We start from the raw sequence: 20770 nt of genomic DNA on the forward strand, positions 1-20770 counted from the left end.
TCGATGTCCACGTTCATATATCAAAAGCAATGGTCTCAGTAAAAGAGAATAATGTCTCTGCTTCTAATTATATCATTAAAAGATCAGACTAATAATAGTAACGATAATACGAGTTAGGCTTTGAAAAGAACCATTGCCACATAAAAGTCCAAAGGGAAGCAATAACGTGTCAAGAGAGTCAGGAGCCCCACTTCCGGCGGTGCTAAAGAAGGGCTGGTTATTGTCTCACTGGGATGGCTTGGGCGGGGCTTTGCCTAGGAGGGCGCTGCCCCGCGTGGCACCTCCCATGCCTTCCGTGAAATGTTTGGCTCTGAAAACAGCAAGAGGCTGCTGAGGTCCTCAGCGGGGCTCTTTCTCACATCACGTGCATTCACCCCACAGCTTTCGTGGAGAATAAGTGTAAAGAAAATACAGAAAACCTTGGAGGAAGAGTTTAGAGCTGCCTGGAGCAGAAGACACCAAATAAAATTCCGTACGCTCTCCAATCGCACCGCGGAAGACCAAGAGCTGGTACAGAAAGTGAGAAGAAGCGAACACCGGAGGCTGGCAGGCCAGCCGGAAGCATTTTCCAGGTGGGAAAGAAACGAAGAGAGGAGGGAGGGTGCAGGGACATAAAAAGCATGAAGACAGGGTCGTCCATGCACCGACGCCCAAGGACGAACGGAGCCCAAGGACGAACGGAGCCGTTAGGCACTGCAGGCGCGCACTCCTAAAAATAGCATTTTATATTTAAAAAATAATAAAGTAAAATAAAACCCAGCACTCTAAGAATGTGCACAGTTTTAGCCCACACGCACCAGCAGCGAATGCAGGAGGTGACACAGTGACAGAAAGGACGAAGAGGCGCGAAAGCCCAGCTAAGGACGGCTGCAGAGAGCACCGCCAGCTCGAGGGCGGAATGTGTCCGCACCCAGGGTGTGCTCACCGTGCAGTCAGCACTCACGCAGGACACGAAACTCAAATGCACACCTGGTCGGCCAAAGCAGGGACAGCTCCGATACAGCTCAGCAGGGGTCTCCACCACCCGCTGGAGGCTGCCCAGGGTGCCAGGGTTACCTACCGGTCTTCAAACAGAGCTCATCGAAGTCGTGGCAGCAGCTGCTGTAGCTCTTACACAGGTTGTCACAGCGACATTCCGGGGGTCCAACCTCCTGCAGCTCAAAGCATCTGCCCTTGCACGATCCAGAGATGTTGGTCCAGGGAGAGTCTGACAAGACTGCAAGAACAAAGGGCAGAGGCGATGGCTTGGTAGTGAGTCGTGTCACCGTGGAGGGGCGGCCTGCAGTCAACCTCTTGGTGGGAAGCCAGGCTCTGTCACCTCCCTCCCCTGTGCTCTGAGAAGGTGGCTAAACCAGCTTGTGCTACGGTTTCTCGTCTGGAAAGTGGGGGCTTCATAAAAGTAATGGTAGGGGCCAGGCATGTGGTGCATGCCCGTAATCGCAGCACTTGGGGAACAGAGGCAGCATCTCTCCTAGTTCAAGGCCAGCCTGGGCTATACAGAGACACTCTGTCTCAAAAGCGAAAAATAAATAAATATTTATTTTTATTAAATAATTTTATTAAATAAAATTTATTAATAATTTTATTAAATATTTATTTTTATTAAAACAACTCTGAGTTGAAATGAGAATTTAACAAAACAAGCCATTTTAAAATACTTCACAAGGTGTCAAACATGCAAAGAGTAGCAAATGTTATCGGTTTGATTGCTATTTATTACTGCACATCTGAGATGGTGAAAAGCCCCTGTGGACATAAAAGGTCATTTGCCTACTTAGAAATCCATGCCTTTTATAAGGAATATCGAGCTCAAATGTTAGGGAAATAGCACAAACAGATGTGACTGGAAGAGAAGACTTACAACCGCTTGTAGCCAGGAAAACTCCCCCGTAGCTAGCGCTATACAGTCTCAGCTGGCTGAAAACAAACCCTCTCTATCATTATCTTCATGTCAGATAATTATTTATCTAGAAATCTCGAGAATCAACCAGATTTTGGAAAAGGAAAGAATTCAGTGAGATGACTAATTTGGAACATATGAGTTTTAAGATTAAATGAAAGTGCCATTCGTAACAGTACCTAAAAGATAAAGTAATTGGGCATAAATTCAGTAATATATTGTAAAACCTACAGGAAAAGAGTACCACATATCTATAAAAAGGCATTTCAAAGGATGTTACTAAATTTGAAAAACATGGCATCTTAACTACTATATGATATATCTTACTAAATTAGAAATATATTAATTTGTCCTAGATATAACTAAATACACAAGGCAATCATAGTAAAACATGTAGAGTCCTTGAAATTTGAGAGAATATAAAAAAATTTTAATAAGTAAATGAAGCCAGGTATGGTGGTGCATGCCTGTAATCCCAGCACCTGGGAGGCTGAGGCAGAAGAATCCTTGCAAGTTCAAAGCCAGCCTGAACTGCACTGCACAATGAAACGCTGCCTAAAAAGATATAAATGAATAAATTTAACAAATACTAAGGAGGAAAAGTAATTTGGTAAATGGATAGAGAATAGATTCTGAAGTTAAATATAATCAAAATAGCTCAGTACTAGAAAGTAAGTACATTGATGTTATGGCTGCAGTCCAGAAACAAAGCCAAATATATGAGAATTTATTTTATAACAAAACTAGCATTTCAAATCAGAGGAAGACCAAAGGATTAATTGTTAAATAGTAGAAAAATTTAAACTGGATATTCATGCCAGTTTATACAATCATTCCTGATGAATGGACATTATAAATAATGTTAGAACTATTTCTAAGAACACATATTTTAAGATATAATACAACTTAGAAATCTTTATTAATCTTTATTGTTAAATGCCCTTCATCTTTCTCCCAGGAATTCCATTACTAGGAATTTGTCTTTCATATGTATCTGCAAAAGTTCACCGAGACGTGTGTACCAAAAATGTTCATTAGTTATTGTGTTATGTTTGCAATGTAGGGGACGGGGGAGGGGGGAGGGAGTTTCATATCCAGATATGGAACACTGTTTATTGCTTTAAAAGAATGAGCTAAATCTACACAGGCTAATGTGGAAAGAGCTTCAAAACATATATAAACGCATTTTATGAAGAACAGAGAACATAACAGTGTTATGGTGTTAAATAATACATATTAGATTTTGTGTTTATGAAGAAACACAAATAACTTTCAGTAAGAACAAAGTACATGACAGTGTGATGGTGTTAGACAGCATACATCAGACCTTGTGTTTGACAAGGAATACAGAGAGCAAGAAGAATAAAGACAGAAATAAAGCAGAGCTCGCTCGCGATGGGGGGGCTGGGAGATGTGCGGGTGCCATGACTTCCGGATCGTGCAGGTGTCCGTAGGCATTTTCATTGTTCTCCTTTAAAACACTGCAGAAGGACACCGGGAGGAGATGACCACTCGGAAGGTGCAAGGAGCTACCTGTAGCTGGAAGTTTCTGACATCCCAAAAGCTCACAGGCAGTCACCACATCTTTGTGTTTGCTTGCTTTTCTCACGTGTGTGTGTGCATAAAACATATCATAGAGCATGCACTATATGTATTTATCTTCACAGATGTTACATATGACATGCTGTTCATAATTTTATTTCCATATGTATGAATTATTTCACTTTCTTAGAGCTCACAGGTATTACTTTTTAAATCCAAAAGAGACAGAAGCCGGCGGGCACCCATGTGAATGACACCAGGCTAAGCCATGCCGCTGACCTGAGCACCTGTCCCCACCCAGCCCCGAGCCCTCTCCAGCCAGTGTCACCCATTGCCAGCCCCAGGGGACTCAGGTCAGTAGAACCAAAGCAAATGGACCCCCAGCCCCTGCAACGTGAAGCACTGTCTCTCGTGGCTGCTCTAGGGATGCTGGACACACACAGCCCGTGGCAACTCCGTGGAGGAAGCAATGTCGTCCCCGGGCAGGGCCTTCCCTCTGCTCCACTGACCACACTTCTCCAAGGCTGACCCACAGAGCTCCTAGAAACTACAGCAGGAAGAAGGGGAGAAAAAAGCAGGTGCAGAGAAAGTCCACAAGGAAAAACAAAGATAAAGAAACTTAGAATTCAGTATCCCTCTTTTAATGCTGGTACGTAGAGTCATCACAACAGACATCTAGGAAACTCCCAGCTGTCTCCACTCTCACAAGCACCAAACACAAACACACTGAGAGCCAGGCACAGTGGTGCACACCTGTAACCCCAGCACTCTGGAGGCTGAGGCAGGAGGATGCACCTTCTAGGCCGGCTGGGGCTACTTCGTAAGACCCTGCCTCAAAAGACAAATAAGAAATAAAACAAGGGCTTGGCGTGTAGCTCAGTACAAGGGCCTTGGATTCAGCGTCCACATACTGATCGTGATCAGCGTACTTAGCTACACTAGCAGCTGAGGTGCACTGTTGACGAGGCTTGCTTGTTGTCTGCTTCCTGGGGTCCCAGCAAGCCCTGGGGGTTCTCCTGCTCTGTGTCTTTTGCTTTGCCCTCTTCCGTCATCTCTTCCTTATTTCTTTCCATGCAGTCAAAGCATCTGTATGAATTCTTAGCTGTGTTGTGACTTTCTTCATTCTACCAACGTGACTTTTACTGCTATCCTACATTACCCCTTGTCGGCTGTCCCGTGCTTTGCTTGGTTTGCCCTTTTTGGTCAGAGTCTCCCTTGCCAAGCTTTAGACGGCTTTGAGGGAGCCGAGTTTACACTCGCAGTGCGAAGATGCAGCTCTGGAAAAGACGGGCCCCGGGGCTGGGTTAAAACGGCTTCAATCAGGAGTGAACTTCTGAGCCTGTGTGAGCTCCAGGATTCATCAGGAAGAAAAACAAGAAGGACACAGTGCGAGCTGCGAGGCCTCCTCTAGTCCAACCAAGAAACCCGGCTGCCACCAGCTTTTAAACACAACAGTGGCGGGAGTCGAGTGTCCCTGCCTCGGGCGAGCAGAGCTGTGCATCTCCCAGGAGTCTGTAATCACCCTCCTTGCCCAGGGCCCCAGCCGTTCTCTCCACAGCCAGCCTGATGGCAGATGTTTGGGACTTCTCTTTCTACTGCCTGACCCAAGGCAGGATATAAAAGGGTTCCGTGAGTGTACATCTGAGTCTGAAACCCTAAGCGGTCCTTGCCTTGACACACATCGAGAGAACTCTGACGCAAGCACTGGCTGCTCCAGCTCACCAGGCGGGTCATGAAAACGCAAGGGTCATGGAACCTGTGGCGGCCAAATATTACCCTCGAGGCTAAGATCGCCACGGAAGCTCAGGACAGAGGAGGAAGACGAAGGCCGAAGAGCAAGCCAACAAACTAAAAGTACTCAGAAATATCAAAGGGAGACTGTTACTGGACAAGAGAGGGGGCTGGGAAGGTTGGATATGGCAGGTAATGGCAAGTGATAAAGGAAGTTGGAAGCCGGGCGTCGTGGCGCACATCTGTAATCCCAGCACTCTGGAGGCTGAGGCAGGAGGATTGCTGAGAGTTCAAGATCAGCCTGCGCTACAAAGTGAGTTCAAGGTCAGCCTGAACTACAGAGTAAGACCCTGTCTCAAAAAGGGGGGGAGGGGAATTTTAATCAAAACACATTGTATACATTGAAGCCCTAACAAAATGTAAAGGGGGGTACAGGAAATGGGGGGTGATTAATTAAGTATGTCAAGTACATGTACAAATCTGCCCCTAAGTTATACATTAACAATAAATTAATTTTTCAAAAATACTAAGAAGCATCAAGGCAGAAATATGTAATGAGCATAGCAGAGGCTCTGAATTCCTTGTGCGGTATTTGGCTGATACTTTTATGAGCTTCAAATTATATTGCTGCCTTTTAAATGACAGACTCAGATAATGTCATTTCACTTCAAAGATAAAGCCAGTTCTAGAATCTTGCAGAGCCAATGTCTTTATAAATAGATGTGCTTTTTCAGGAAGGAACTTTGAATTTTAAAAATGTATCTACAATATGACCTTCATAACTATGCTATGTGTTGCTTGTTTCTCCCAGAAGCATAATTTCACGCTTTAAAGAAGCATGAATATACATCATGATTTCTTTCACTCAAATTTGTAGTGCAGCTGGGAACAAGTGAAATTGTTTTAACTTAGTTGGGGAAACCCCTTTTTCTAGAATGTTCCATTTTACGGTATACATACAGAGGTGGGGCCCTAGAATTCTGGAGATTCAGGAAAACGATGAGAACTGAATGACACTACCACGGAAACCCTAATGGATGACATGAGTTTGACCAAAACAGTTTCACCCTGGGTCCCCAATCAAGTATCCCCCTAAGTCCTCCTGTATAATGGACATTTTCCAAGCTGGATGATGTCCAGGAAGAAGGCAGTATTTAAATCTGAAAATTTTGAACACAGCCTAGAGCTGCATGGGTTTTCCTTTCAGATTTTGCTGTCAGGCGTCTCCTGAACATGAGCGAGAGCCACAAATGGGGCTGCAGCCCATGGCTCGAGTCACCTCTTCTCGGGGGTGTTCAAGCAGAACTGGTTCCCATCTGCTGCCCTGTTTGAGGCGTAACTTACAGCATGGGTGACGTTGAAGACGCCACCAGCTCTAGCGTTTAGTAATGCCTTCTGCACTTTGGGAACGGGTGAGTCGTTGTTTTGGGGTCATATTTTCCTGTATAAAGGTTGCCATTTGTTCTCCATGCTTCTCACCCTATCCCCTAGCAAGCAGCAATCCTACACAGCCTGCGTGTCAGTGTTTCTCTTCCTACACTGCTATGGTTTCTATGTAGCTGTCCCCCAAAGTCACAGGCAGGGTTTGTGGACAGTGACTGGGTCACGGGGTATGATGTGCTTAAGAGCTGAATTACCCTTAAGAGATGGGGTCTGGGAGGAAGAGGAAGGTCACTGGAGGCCTGACCTGGAAGGGTTTAACTCCTTCCTGCCTCCTTCCTACCCACTTCCGGTCCGCCATTCCATATGCAGCTCTCTCCACCAGGCCCTTCTACCACCCTGTCCTGCCTTGGAGCCAGCCCACTGAGGACTAAAACCTCTACAAACTGTGAGCCAACATAAACCTCTCTTCCCTTAAGGTGCTGGTGTTGGGTGTTTTGTCCCAGCGAAGAAGAAAATGACATACATACATCAACTTCTAGAAACACCCACTAGTGGAGCATCACTGGTCTTTCTTCCCCTTCACAGCTGCCGGGCCAGATATCAGGCTTTGCTTTTAATATAAATAGGTCTACCTGGGAAGTTTTCAAACACCTGTGCTTTCAAAGCACATATAAACACGATGTCCTTGTGTAGAAAGACCTCCAAACTATAAGAAAATAGATTTCTGTGTGATTTAAATTAAAAGCTAAAAGATTTAATTCAATGTCTAAGCCACTCAAATAGCATTGAATGGTAGTCAGTAGCATAAATCTTCTCTGAAAATCCACCAGCAAGCAAAGAAACATTATCACTTTAAGTCACAAGTGTTGTTTATCAGTAGGTATAACTGTAGGCACTGGCATTATACCTGAGGATAAACCAGTCTATCATCACACACCTAACGCCTTGTAAGTCTCATCAACCATAACACCTCAAAACCTTTCTCAGAGACAGAGTCCACATTATCCCTATTTTCCTGGTTGGAAAGTCACTTCTGTGAATCTCATTTGAGCTAGCGAAAGCTTGGCTACAACTTTAGATCATCTCAGTACAACTATAGAATTTTTTCATTAACCAAGGGTTTTTCAAATTTTGTACACAGGTTCCAAATTTTAGAAGTTCTTTTCCAACATGACTTTGGAAGCTTTACTGAATTTTATTGACTTGAAAATCCTTGTTGAGCTCCACAGGGGACTGAGATTGCTAGGTATGTAAACTAGACAGAGGGTTCTCCACGCTGTAAGGTAACTGCAGAATCTCTACTCCAAAGCACCATGTAACAGAGATCTGAAGGATCTATGCCCTCCCTAGATTCTAGCCCAGATAACTTCATTCTATTGACTTAAACCCCCCCAATTTCTACCTTAGATGTAACATAAAGTCACACTCCTGACGTCTGCTCCTCTGGGAGTCATGGCTGATATAGCTGTTGGCTTTATAGTTTCCCACCTTCTGTAAACCACCACCAAAATGGCTTCCTGCTGGACAGTGAGATTCCTCAAATTATGAAAGGAACAAAAACCTGCTCATTCCTGGATTCATTTTCTGTTTTCTCTATGAATCACCAAAAAAAAAAAAGCTTTACTCCTGAAATTGTGAGTGACGCTTTCCACCTCATCTCTAAAAACAAATCTATCTTCCATATTTTCAAGCCGCTGAAAGTGATGATAAGTTGGACTGCACTTCCAAGTTCCTGTTAGCCACAAGAATCTGGCTCACAAGCTCACAAATTTCCTTTGTCTTTCAAGTATTACACTGCTTACAATGCAAAGAAGGTGTTCCATTTCCACTTGGGGGATGCAATAATATCTAAGGCAGAAGCTTCCAGAAACCAGACTTCTCCATAGCTCCACAAACATGCACACATACACACATACATGTACACACATATATGTGTCCTCGCATACATGTACACCGGTATGCACATAAATCCTCAAGGCAAATCCAATGGGCCCCATCAGATGTTTGGGACAAGGATGTCAAACCCAACTTCAGGTTTTCTTTGAGAACTGATTACTTTCATCTCATTTACCTGCACATCCATTATTTTTACCTAAACGAGCACAGAATTCCCTCTGCTCATGTCAGACCTCCTAAAAAATCTATAGAATTTCTTTTAATGATCTGGTGAAAGAAATCCTGTTCCATCATGACCCCAGCAGGTCACTAGGTCCTCACAATGAGCGCAGCTACAAGTGTGCTAGTTAATTAATTATGAGTTTGTTTGCACGGCCACGGCCTTGAAGCCCACGTCTGGGTCCAGAGTACAGCGGGGAGAGTAGGCATGCACACAGACGGGCTCCGCCGCTATGGGAACCCTTCGGAGCTACAGCTCTAAGCAAGACTGCGTGCTTATGGGTGATGCACTACGCTCTGGCCAGTCTGAAGCTGGCCTTGTAAGAATACCCTTGTAAGAATACCCTCTTCTCGTTGAAAGAATTCTGAAGCACTGAGTTGCAAAAGAGTCCTTAAATCCTAAAGAAAATAAGCGTGGTGCACCCTCTACCAGGGTCTTATTCTCATACACAGATAGAAATTCAGCCAGTGCTTCCTGATGGGGAAAATTTGCTAACAGAATAACAATCATGCATCGTGTTTGAAAGGTATTCTTTCTAGGCACGCATAGCATTTAAAAAGCCATAGAGACTCTCTTTCTACAAGTTTCCAAAGGTCATATTTGGTCTTTTCTCAGGAGAAATCAATTACAAGTGCCTAAACAGCAGGTGACATAAAAAAAAAAATTAAAAGTGTGTAGAATACCAAAACCCTACATTTCAGACTTGAATTACATTGTATCCTGACACCAAGCTTCCTGAAGGTAGATGTTTAAAAAGCTAGACGGCATCCTCAAAACATGAAATAGTAATTAAACAATTCAAGCAGCAAATGTTTTCTAGGGGACCAAAGACAGCCTCATGTACAGATTGTAATGTAGACTCTACCACTGCTCCAGATGTAACACTGCTCACCAGTTTTTCTAGCCATCTCCCACTACATGTGGAAATCATTTGTTATATACATATTCTTAAGGATTAATCAATTCCAGCTATACTTCTCCAGTTTCTCAATAGAGAACACACAAGCAAACTAAAAAGTCAATGAAACAGAATGGAAAGAATCAGGAACTGTATTTCTTATCCAAAAGGAAAGTGAGAAACAATTCATCACACACCTCAAAGACTGACAAGAGACTAGCCCAAGACCACCCCCACACAGGGCACAGACCAGGGTGCTGGGTTAAGTTTTCCCTGACTCTTTTCACTAAAGACCTAATTTTGAAAATAATGGGTGACTTAATTTTATGCACACCTCAAAAAAATAGCATTCAAACTGGGTACAGGATTACACAGCTATAATGTCAGGTGTGTACCTGGGAGGCTGAGGCAGGAGGATGGAAAGTTCAAGGCCAGCCTGGGAATTTAGCGGAACCTTGTCCCAAACTTTAAAAGGGGCTTGGGAATGCAGCTTAGTGCAAAGGCCCTGAGTTCAATCTCTAGTATCACAAAAAGAAAGAAAAAAGGAAGGAAGGAAGGAAGGAAGGAAGGAAGGAAGGAAGGAAGGAAGGAAGGAAGGAAGGAAGGAAGAAGAAAGAGGGAGGGAGAGAAGGAAGAAGAAAGGAAGAAGAAAAAGAGAGAGAGAGAGAAAGAAAGAAAGAAAGAAAGAAAGAAAGAAAGAAAGAAAGAAAGAAAGAAAAGAAAATACTATTTAATTCCTTCAATATCACTTTCAGCCAAAGTAATCTATTAAGATGACACAGGAAAAGAGAGTCCCTGTGGGATGCATCAGAACGAACTGGCCACTGGCTGTCAAGTTGCTGACCTGGTCCCCTGCCCGTTAGTCACAGCAGAATTAGCAGGAGTGAGAAAGAGGCCTTTGAAGACAGCATTTGCTACCAATCCAAGCAGGCTTCTCCTGCAGTCCAGCCCCACGCCCCACGCCCAGCTCAGGACAGTTTATTCTGCCCATTTGGCTCCCAGGGCTGCAGTTTTTATGATCTATTTTCTCACTCTTCACCCAAACCACACCCCACTCAACTCATTCACCCGCTGCTAATATTTTTCTTTCAACCTCTGGCATGACTCAAAACAACTCGCTCGATGTAAGGAAGATTTACTCTTCCATCGATGCACTGATCGTAACTGGGATGGTAATAAAAGCTCATGCTGGCTAAGGAGAGACAGGTGGCCATCTTTCTAGACATCGTTTCCAGAAATCTAGAGAAATGCAACATGCACAGGAAGACAGCAAACACTCCAGGATGCCTGGCGAAGTCAAGAAAATATTGCCCCCTAGAGTATCCATTACTTCAAATAAAAATTTTATTTCTATAACCACCAGCAGCTCCGATTTCCAGGAAATTAACCAGCTCATTGCTTAAGCCCGGGTCAGTGAAGCCCCCTCTGTGTATACAAGGAGCTCCTTCATAAGAACCCTCACCCTGCCCAAGGTGCAGCATGCTGTAGAAGGAAACGCTTTCACTTCGGCTCCCTTAGGTAAGTCTGGGTCTGCTGTTCAAATTCGCCTTGCTCTTGCCAAAAGACAACAGAGAAAGCAGATCAGCCTATGCGCCCCTTGAAACGCTTTCTCTCTCTTATCTTTTCTACCTTGGGTAACTCTTGAAAGTTCTACCTTTCTGAGGTTTTATAAAAGCCGTGCATTGCCTTTGTCATTCCCAATCCTGGTTTCCCAAAGTCTGGTAGCAAATACTGCACCCTACATCACAGGCAAGCAAATCCAACTCGTGTGTCGCCACTAGGAAGGTAACACCTGTTCTCCCCACCTCTGTCCGGCCCAGGTCGGGGACCGGAGTTTTTTTGGCATATCAGCACCTATAAATGTCAGAGTACAAAGATTTCAAGGGACAGTTCTTGTGAAGCAGTCAGAAATCCCTTGAATTAAAAACCATCTTCTTTCACCTGAGTGATGTAGATCGTTGGTCTTATCCCAGAGAAATCTAGGACTCAGTTAGTTATCCTGAAAAGTTCTCTTGAAGATGGATTTCTTAAGGAGTTTATATGGGCCACCGCGTGCGTGGTGTCTGAAAGAACCAAAGATGCCAGCGACTGCGCCGCTTACCCGAAGTGGGGCTCTCGTCCCATCCTTCTGCCCTCTTGACGCGGCTCACGGTGACTCCCAAGCACATGTTAACCCCAATGGCAAAGGTGAACAGGGAGAAGACCTGCGGGGATGAAGAGACCCAGCTGTCAAATACAGCCCGGAGCTGAGTCAGATCCCCTGACTTCAACGTCCCCAATCCTACAACTTCCAACGCGCCCTGCAAGGCGCTGCCTGCACGGCAACAGAAGAGAGAGCTTCCCCTACGGAAGGCAGGGGCTCCAGGCTGCTCCCCGCTGCCTCCCGCTCCTACCTGGCGCGACCGCGCGGAGCCTCCTGCAGCCATGCCCGGCTCTGGCTCTGGGCTCTCGGCAAGCCCTCTGCAGCTGCGTCCGCCTGCAGGGCTGCTCTGCCTGGGGCTCCTAGTTCGGTCTGTTCACCCTCGGCAGTCCCACCTGGGAAGTTGACAGGCGCCTCTGATTTGCCCAGAGCTCGATTTCATCACGGTGGGTTCACAAATTGCAGCTCCGAGCACAAGAGGCTTAAGGCCTCACCCTCCGGCCCGCCCCCCGGCCGAAGGTCCCTCCCCTGGACACTTCCATGCGTCTCCTCTGGCAACAGGAGGATCCCTGCTGCAGCTCCAGCCAATACCAGTGCCTGCTTCTCCTCTTTCCCGCCCAGAGACACGGTTTGTCAAGAAAGAAACCAAATGTGTTTCATCCTATAAAAATGAAACAGGGCTTTGCAAAGCTGTAGCAGCTTTCAGCTCTGAAGGTTTGCAACATAGTGATTTCACGCCCTCAACCTCAGGGCTGTGGTGCTTCAGGCAGGGGAGGTTCGCAATTTACAAACCTGGTAATTGTCCCCGGCTTTCCCATTTTTTTGTTTTCCTGGCATTGTGAACGACCCTGTCCCTGGACTACGGTCTCATTGCTCAGATGTTTCTCACGGTGAAAACTCCCAAAATTGCAACTCATACATGAGATAGCATTCTTTTCTCCACACTGTTGTTCTATTTGAGAGAAGTAACTTTTATCAAAACACCGGGGATGCCAGCTGCGCAGCAGAGTCCCCTGCTCTATGAAGAAAGACAAAATAACTTCATTCTCTACCCATTCCTGGCCAAACTCAGCTGGTTTAGGGGGCTGCGGGGGGTGGGGGGATAAGAGATAACAGCACAAAGGAAACTTTATCAGTAAGTGAATGTAGGACAAAAATGTTCATGGCCGCGCAAATTCAGATTTAAAGCAATGTTCCCCTACTCGGTTAAATTATCATCAGCTGCTAAACTCCGTCCTTTCAGGCTACTGTTGAGGTTTCTTTACTAAGCAATTTGGCAACCGCAGCACTTCTCAAGGAGAAATTGAGGCCTCTGACTCCCCGAGCTGTTTAAACATTGTATTTCTTCAGGATTCAGATGAGGGGTGGTTTGGCTTGGGCTTCCCTCACCCGGCCGGTGACGGTCTCTCTCCCACGGCGCCTGTGTGTGTACACAAACAAGCATGGACTTATCACACGGCAAATTTCGAGAGGGGCCGTGGCTCCGGTCAAATAAAACACGATAGCACGGAAGCAAGAACTGGCTCACCGGGGGCTGCACGGGAGCAGCCTGCTTCAAATTCCAGAATTTAGGAAGAGCAAGCTAAGAACCAGCAAGTCAGATGCCAAACTTCCAGTCGCCCTTCCGGACGCCTGCTAGCCTGCAGTCGCGCAGGAACGGCAGGCTTACGCATGCTCCGAGGCTGCTCTGCTGTGTGTGCCGTGCTGAGCTGATTTGGGGCTGTGGACGGTGCGAGGCTTACGCGAGCGGTTAACCCCACGTGAGATGTTTCTGCTGTTTATGTTCAGTTTCCCGGGGCAAGCCTGCCGTCCTCGGGCCAGCTACACATCAACAAGGGAAACATCAAGGCATCCTGCGGTCTCCTCACAGGCTGCGGTGCTCCAGCAGTTCCAAAGCCCCACTCCCCTTTTTCCCGGTCCCCCCTGGGCCTTGACAGAGCCCAGCGCCTTTAGACTTTGCCTGCCGTGGGCTGCAGAAACCCAGCTTGAAGACAATGAAGCTCAGCTTAGAAGAAGGAGAGCCAGAAGCTGAACATCAGCCGCTTTCTGACTTTATTGACCTGCAGATTGGCTGTATGGGCAGGAGCAGCTTCTAAGCACCGTAGCCAAGCGGCTGTGTGATCAGCTCTGTACTGACCTTGGTACCTGTTCCCCAAAAGAACCTGAGCTCAGCCACGTTTGTGTGACCATGTTCCTGGAGAACGTCTTCCACCAGGTCACTGTGCATCCAGGACTTGCACACACGCACACTACACTCACACTACACACGCACATCCACTACACTACACACAAACACACACACTACTTACATGCATGTACCCACTACGCACACACACGTGCACTATAATACACACACACACAAACACAAGCAGCATGTGACCACAGTCAGACAGAATTTTACTACAAGATTATCATTATGAATTACTGACAGAAGGAAAGCTAAAATCGCTACCTCCAGCATCAAATCAGCTGCAAAACTAAATTACCCCTTGCATCCCTGGCCTCAAGGGGTGGGGGATGGGGAGAGGGCAACGAAGATGGAAAAGGAGTTAGGATGTGTTATGTATGCGGACCAGCTTCCCACAAGGAATGCGATCACTGTGTAGCACACAGTAGCACACGTAGCACATAATGATCACATTTTACTAACAAACTAAAATAATAAGTAAAATAAAATAACTCCTCATTGTCTAACCTGAGAAACCCCAAAGACCCGGGAAAGCATAAAATAGGCTGAGAAATTCAACTACCCTAACTGGAATCTAACACAAAACCTTTTATAAGAAAGCCAAGTCAAGACAGTTCACCTGCTGTGTGTCTACGATGTTTGTAGAACAGACACAGTAGGCTCAGTAAACAAAAAGCGATAAGAAAGACTGAAAACTGAGCTTGCGGCGTGGCTTCTCCAGCCCGTCCTGTTGCAGAGAACACTGCCCCTGGCAGAGGAAAACTCAGAGCTGTAAACAAATCTTTCAACAATCCTTCGGTGGCTGGGTGACATTTACCAAGCCCTGGACTCTCCCTGGGGCCTCGTTTAAAACACGGGTGTTTGTGCCCTACCTGCTGCAATCCTGATCCATTTGGTCTCAGGGGTTTGGAAAACAGAAAGTCGCTCAGGGTCCGGAAAAGCTGCCCTGATAGACGGGGCCAGTGCAAGTCATGTGGGTGCTGCGCTTAAAGAAACAGAATGGGAGAATAAACTCCTCTGAACTAATCTGCCTGTGCCCTGCATGTCTAAGTGCTCGGCCTAGTTCCGAATGCCCCCTTAGTACACTAGTCATAGGACCCACTAGTGACTGGACTTCGGGCTGAGACCTCCTAATGACACCACGGCCATCCGTCCAGGGCAGTCATCTCCAAACCTTAAGCGGGAGAGTAGAATTTTATTTACTTTGTGGAGGACACAAAGCAGCAGTGTGTACGCTGCTTAACTGCAACACAGTAGTTGTATTTATACAAAGGCACAGGCTGTCTTTTCACGAGACGAGTCTGTGAAACCTCGTTCCCAAGCTCTGGTTCAGATAAGAGGACTCAGGCTAACTTCGATTCGGAAGATGTGTGGTTGAGGGTTGTCACCCTTGCTTCCTGCGGTAACGGTGAAACTGTCATGGATTGATTAAAGCTTCGACTACATCCTGTTTCTCATTATGCAGAGTTGACAGGACTGGACTCGGTTTAACTTTATCCCAAGAAAAGTCCAAGACAATAGGTGACGTCATGCAGCTGCTGGCCACGCCCTTTTCAGACGCTGGGGTAGCAGCAGCTGCAGCCCATGCCCTCCAAAGGTGAGCACAGTCCCCGTGGACACTCTTCTTCTTCTATCAAAACTCTGTGTAAGCCTCGTTTTCAGCTTCTCTTGTGCTTGAGGACGATCGGAAAACTCAGAATAAGAACTGGACAACAGTCTTTGCACATGGGATTTACCAATCTAAACCCAGCAGGAGTTTCTGATACCCATACAGGAGCACCAGCCACAAGCCAGCACCGCAGAGGTGTACAAGGTGGATGCCACTTGAGCCGCTGACCACAGAAGCAAGTTTAAGGGGCTGTGTGCGGTTCCGGGGGTTCTCCGCTGGAGGGATGGGTACCTCTCTTCAAATCCAAATGCGACTTGTCAGATTAATTAGGACATAACTAAAAGCTGACATGACAGTCATATCTGTAAGCGAGTTTAACTTAGAAATTTTCATGCACCGTATTTACTCCCAGTGGAATATAGGCATGAGTCTCACACCGGAGCCCTCTCTGCCTTGCACGCGTGTTCATTCACTCGTGGCTCAGAGGCTCCGCAACACCAGAGTACTGCACTGCGGTACCATGCAGGGAGCTGGACAGGATACAGGGTAGGATGGGGCCCAACACGTCCTGAGCCGAAAAGACAGCAGCTTGACCAGTGTGGGGAGGACGAAAGTTAGGAGAGTTTTTCCTGTGGTTTCCCCAGATCTCTTCAGGGTGCTGAATTATCCTGTGGCAACGAGAAGCGCTAGCAAGGCTTAGGAAGGGGGAGGTGTATTCAGATTTTGAAGCGTTAATCTCTACACGCTGTGCATAGAAACTGGAGGAAATCGAGAAGACCCTTTGGGAAGGCACGGCGGTAACCCAGGCAAAGACGGACATGGACAGGAGGGGGAGGGGCAGCGGGGAGAAAGAAAAGCTCAGAGTTGAGACAAGGGCGAGCACGTGACCTGGGCACCAGAGGTGGGGGACGGCCGCTCCTGAGTTAATAAATACTGAGCCGCCACGGTGACCACGCGGCGCAGACTCAGGACAGCCAGTCTGGGTGTTTTAATTGGATCACAAGAAAAAACATAGACATCTGCATCCATTTGCTAATACTCTAGAATTCAGCAGGCAAAGTAAGGGGCGTGGCCAGCAGTTCGAGAACATCTGCCGTAGTTCTGAAGCCATGTAAGGCAGTTGATCAGCATGTGTCACACAGGGCCTTCCGCGAGAAAGGGACATTTTTTCTCAAATTGAGATTTTGAGAAGTCTTGCCCTCGGGAAACAACTTGGTTTTCTTCCCAACCCTAGCTGATCCCAGAACACGTAAAAAGTTCGTTTAGCCATCCCGTCTCGGCCGCTCCGCAGCCCGCACGGCAAACGCGGACGCACGCGGAGAGCAAAGCTCGCTCCGGGGAGCTGCTCGCCAGTGGCGCCTGAACCTCCTGAGGTTCGCAGTGAACCCGAGGTAACTGCTCCACCGGATGTTAGCACAGGTGGGCGGGAAGCTCCTCGGATGTTAGCACAGGTGGGCGGGAAGTTCCTCGGGGTCGCGGAGGCGGCTGAGGTTCCACTGCAGTCCCTTGCGATTGAGAAATGGAAGTTTCAAAGACGGCGGGAGGGATGGGGATATAGCTCGAAGGCATAAGTGCCTGCCTGGCAAGCACAAGGTCCTGAGTTCGATTCCTGTTACAAAAAAAAAAAAAATTATCAAAGACTGCGGGAGGAGACACAGCTGAACAGGGCTAAAAGCCAGGTCTCCAGACCTCATTTCTTGTGGAAACCTGAAAACCACTTTTCCTTCTACAGCAATCCTCTCCTCTCCTGTTTCTCATCGCCACGCCTAGGGATTCCATTATTAAGCGCAGCTACTTCCGCCCCTCACAGGGGCTCGGGAGGCCGGCCACGCCCCCACCACCTCTCCGTGATTATGTTCATCCCACCCCCTGTCTCCATTCTGGGCCACACTTCCCACGCTCCCTCGCAATTGTTCTTCCTGTCCCCGCTCTGCTCCCTCCACTCCCACAGCCTCCCGTCCCACCAGCTGCTGAGAGACCTGAACAAAATGCGGGCCGATGCGTTTCCTCCCAAATTGAGAGCGCGTTCAGTGGCTCCCTGTCTAACAGTTGTCCAGGCTTGGTCCCTGAACAGCAGGGCCAGAACTGCCTGTCTTAGAGGACGTGTATGCCTCGCTGAGTGTGGTGGCACAGGCCTGCAGTCCCAGATGGTCCAGAGGCTGAAGCAGGAAGATCTCAAATTTGAGGCCAGCTTGGGCAATTTAGCCAGACTCTGTTCCAGAGTAAAATTTTTTAAAGGGCCAGGGGTCCATCTCAATGGTAGAGCACTCACTAACTGACATGACACAGCTAGACAGATAGATAGATAGAGGATGGGTAGATAACGGATGATGGATAGATTATGGATGAGTGGATTATGGATGGATAGATGGATAGATGATAGATGGATACACAGATAATGGATGGATGGATGGATGGATAATGAATGGATGATAAATGGATAGATAGATTGATAGATGGATGATAGATAATGAATGGATGGATGGATAGATTGATGGATGGATGGATGAATAGCTAAACAATGATAAAGAGATGATAGATAATAGATAGATAGATAGATGGATGTCCTTGGAGCCTTGCCCAGACCTCCTGTACTGGAAACTCAGTCTGTGCTCCAGCAAGTCTGGGGGCTCTGGCGCAAACTTGCCGCTCAGTGTCCAAGAGGGTGACTTAGCGAGGCGCCTACCACCTGAAACCCAAAACTAAGCTCTGCGTATTCAAAGCCCTGCTCTGCCGCGGTTCAGCCGGGAGCCCTCGCATGACCCCTCTGGGAAAATTACTTCTCCACCCCAGCTCGGCTGCCCCCTCCGTCTCCTCCCGGGATTCCTGAGAGGATTTCGGGGGATAAGCCATGGAAATCACCACACGGTGCCAGACACAGGATCACGCTTCATAAGCGGCGGTTTTCTTAATTAGAGAAGTATTTGCTGGTTCACACCTCAGCCCCCACGGGATGCTGTCGCTGTGGCCTGGAACGCCCTCTCCCCTAATCTCCCGGCAAGCCCAGCACACCTGTGAAAACACGCATCCCCTGCGATCACGAGGCTGGGAAGCCTCAGCTCCTTACACTGCAGAGTGACGGCCCGGCCTGTCCACACTGTCTCAACAAATCCTCCCTGACGCCCCAGAGCCTCCAGCCAGCCTGGGATGGAACAGGCAGGTAATAAACATTTGCTGAATGAATATTTGGCACCAAGAAGCTTGAACTGAGGTTCTGCCCTTGCTCACCAGTAGCTTCGGCTGCACATTTCTTTGTCTGTGACGCAGGGTGACTGGGCCAACACAGTTTGCTTTAGCCCTTCGTCAAGCAGACTTTGTTTTCAAATAAAAGCTTAAAATGAGTGCCCATGCACCGGGCGTGGTGGCTCATGCCTGTAATCCCAGCATTTGGGAGGCTGAGACAGGAGGATCGTTGTAAGTTCAAGGCCAGCCTGGGCTACAAAGTGAGCTCAAGTCCAGCCTGAACTGCATAAGAGACCCTGTCTTACGAAGACAAAAAAAAAAGAGTGCCCACGCATGGAGTGAGAGCTGCACTGCTGGAGGAGTCACGGGAAGCCGGGTCTCATCCAAGCAGCACTTCTTTCTCCCGGCTCCCACACCAGGAGAGTGGGGAGCATGGTCGGCAAAATGAGCACACGGACACCAACAACCGCGTGAGTCCGCCAGAGAGCGCTCTGAGTCGTCAGCTTTCACCATGACAGTCCGAGCCCCGTGCCCGGCTCCGAAAGCTGGCCCCTGACCTTTCAGAGCCAGAGACACACTGTCCCGCCAGGCGGCCTCCTTCACAAGAAGCCAGGCTCGGTGACCCCCCAGGCCCGCATGCCCGGCCCAGCCCAGTCCTCCTGCTCTCCCCGCCCTCCGTCCCAGTCTCACGAGAACCCTCACCCAGCGCCAGGCCCTGCGTTCACCCCAAGGCCCCGGAGATGGTTCCACCCAGGCACTGACCGCTCTCCAGAGCCCCTTGCTTTGCTCTGCTGTTTGAGCACCGCTTGCCCCAGCGAGAAGAGCCTAAATTCCCAGAGAGCAGAAGAAACAGACAACAAGGTAGAGAGGCTGAGTCTGCATTCTTGGCTCACACCTGCAATCCCAGCATTTAGGGAGGCCGAGGCAGGAGGGTCACTGCAAGTTCAAAACCAGCCAAACTATATAGTAAGTCCCTGGCTCAAAAGAGCAAAAACATAAAAATACAAGAGCAAAAGTTCACATTTCTAGAGTTCAACAGACTTATGCCTGTGACTTTTGGGTATGAGGTTTAACTTCTCTAAAATGTGGGGTTTTGGGGCTGGGGACTTAGCTCAGTGGCACAGCACTTGCCTGGCAAGTGCGAGGTCATGAGTTCAATTCCTGGTACCGGAAGGAAAAAAAAATGTCTTGGGGCTGGGGATTTAGCTCAGCGGCACAGTGTCTGCCTGGCAAGCATGAGGTTGTGAGTTCAGTTCCTGGTACCGGAAAAAAACCAAAAAATAAATAAATAAATAAAATGTGGGGCTTTTAAAAAATAGGCCTTAAGCACACAGGATTGATATGAAGAGAAATTATACAGTGTACATTAAGCAAGTAGCACAGGACTTGAAACACACAAATTAGTTTAAATGCTAACAAAGGGCTGAAGCCTCCCAAGTTAGCCCCAAAATGGGAGAGCAGGGTCCGCCTGCCCTGTGATCGTGCTCGCCACACCTCGCTAAGCTCCCAGCATCAAACAGGCACTGAGCAGTAGCAGGGATTTTTGGAAAGTCCCTTTACTTGTGGTGATTAAGTAACAATCACAGAGTTTATACTAAAGTTAGTAATGTTACAAACCGCCCTCTCTCTTCCTCTCCAATCTCCTGAGAAAATGAACAGCCTGCACCTGGCAGAGGATGGGACCCTCACGGAGCCAGCACAGCTCTCACCCCAATAATGAAGCCGCTCTGAGGCATGGGGCTGAGGCTCATGCAAGGCTCAAGCGTCCAGGAAGCTGCGCTGGACACTGGCTCAGCAGGGGCACAGGGCGTTCTCTCGGGGAGCAAAGCCGCACTTCTGTGATTCCCCTTGGGCACAGCAGCAGCCAGAGATTCCCAGCAAATTCAGAACCGAAGGAGCTTCCTCCGCTGGTGAAAGGGTCCCACAGAAGGCTCCGCGGCCCAGGGTTTCCCTCCCAGGAAGAGCAGCAAGACTGGGAGGCCAGCTCTGGCTACCTCCGTTCCACACTGCGCTTTCAGGCAAAGCAATTGGCAAATAAACAAGCCATTGGCACCCAAGTCAGAAATGAAGAAGTAGAACT

General features: G+C 47.7%; 1 protein-coding gene across 4 annotated transcripts in view; it reads right to left on the reverse strand.

The window, feature by feature from the left end:
• Window positions 1-12220, reverse strand: part of Enpp2 (ectonucleotide pyrophosphatase/phosphodiesterase 2) — a 75884-nt gene extending 63664 nt beyond the window's left edge. For 2 of the 4 annotated variants that reach the window (XM_005381910.2, XM_013512836.1), the window contains exons 1-3: window positions 11964-12220; window positions 11672-11774; window positions 1061-1216 (exon numbers count right to left, since the gene is read on the reverse strand). In XM_005381910.2, coding sequence (XP_005381967.1) covers window positions 1061-1216; window positions 11672-11774; window positions 11964-11996 — 292 coding nt within the window. In that variant the 5' untranslated portion in view covers window positions 11997-12220. The remainder of the gene's footprint in view (window positions 1-1060; window positions 1217-11671; window positions 11775-11963) is intronic. The other 2 variants (XM_005381912.2, XM_005381911.2) reach the window with 1 other exon arrangement.
• Window positions 12221-20770: the final 8550 nt, after the last annotated feature.

The sequence above is a fragment of the Chinchilla lanigera genome, unplaced genomic scaffold (assembly GCF_000276665.1).
Source record: "Chinchilla lanigera isolate Chin_1 unplaced genomic scaffold, ChiLan1.0 scaffold00016, whole genome shotgun sequence".
Classification (NCBI taxonomy): Eukaryota; Metazoa; Chordata; class Mammalia; order Rodentia; family Chinchillidae; genus Chinchilla; species Chinchilla lanigera.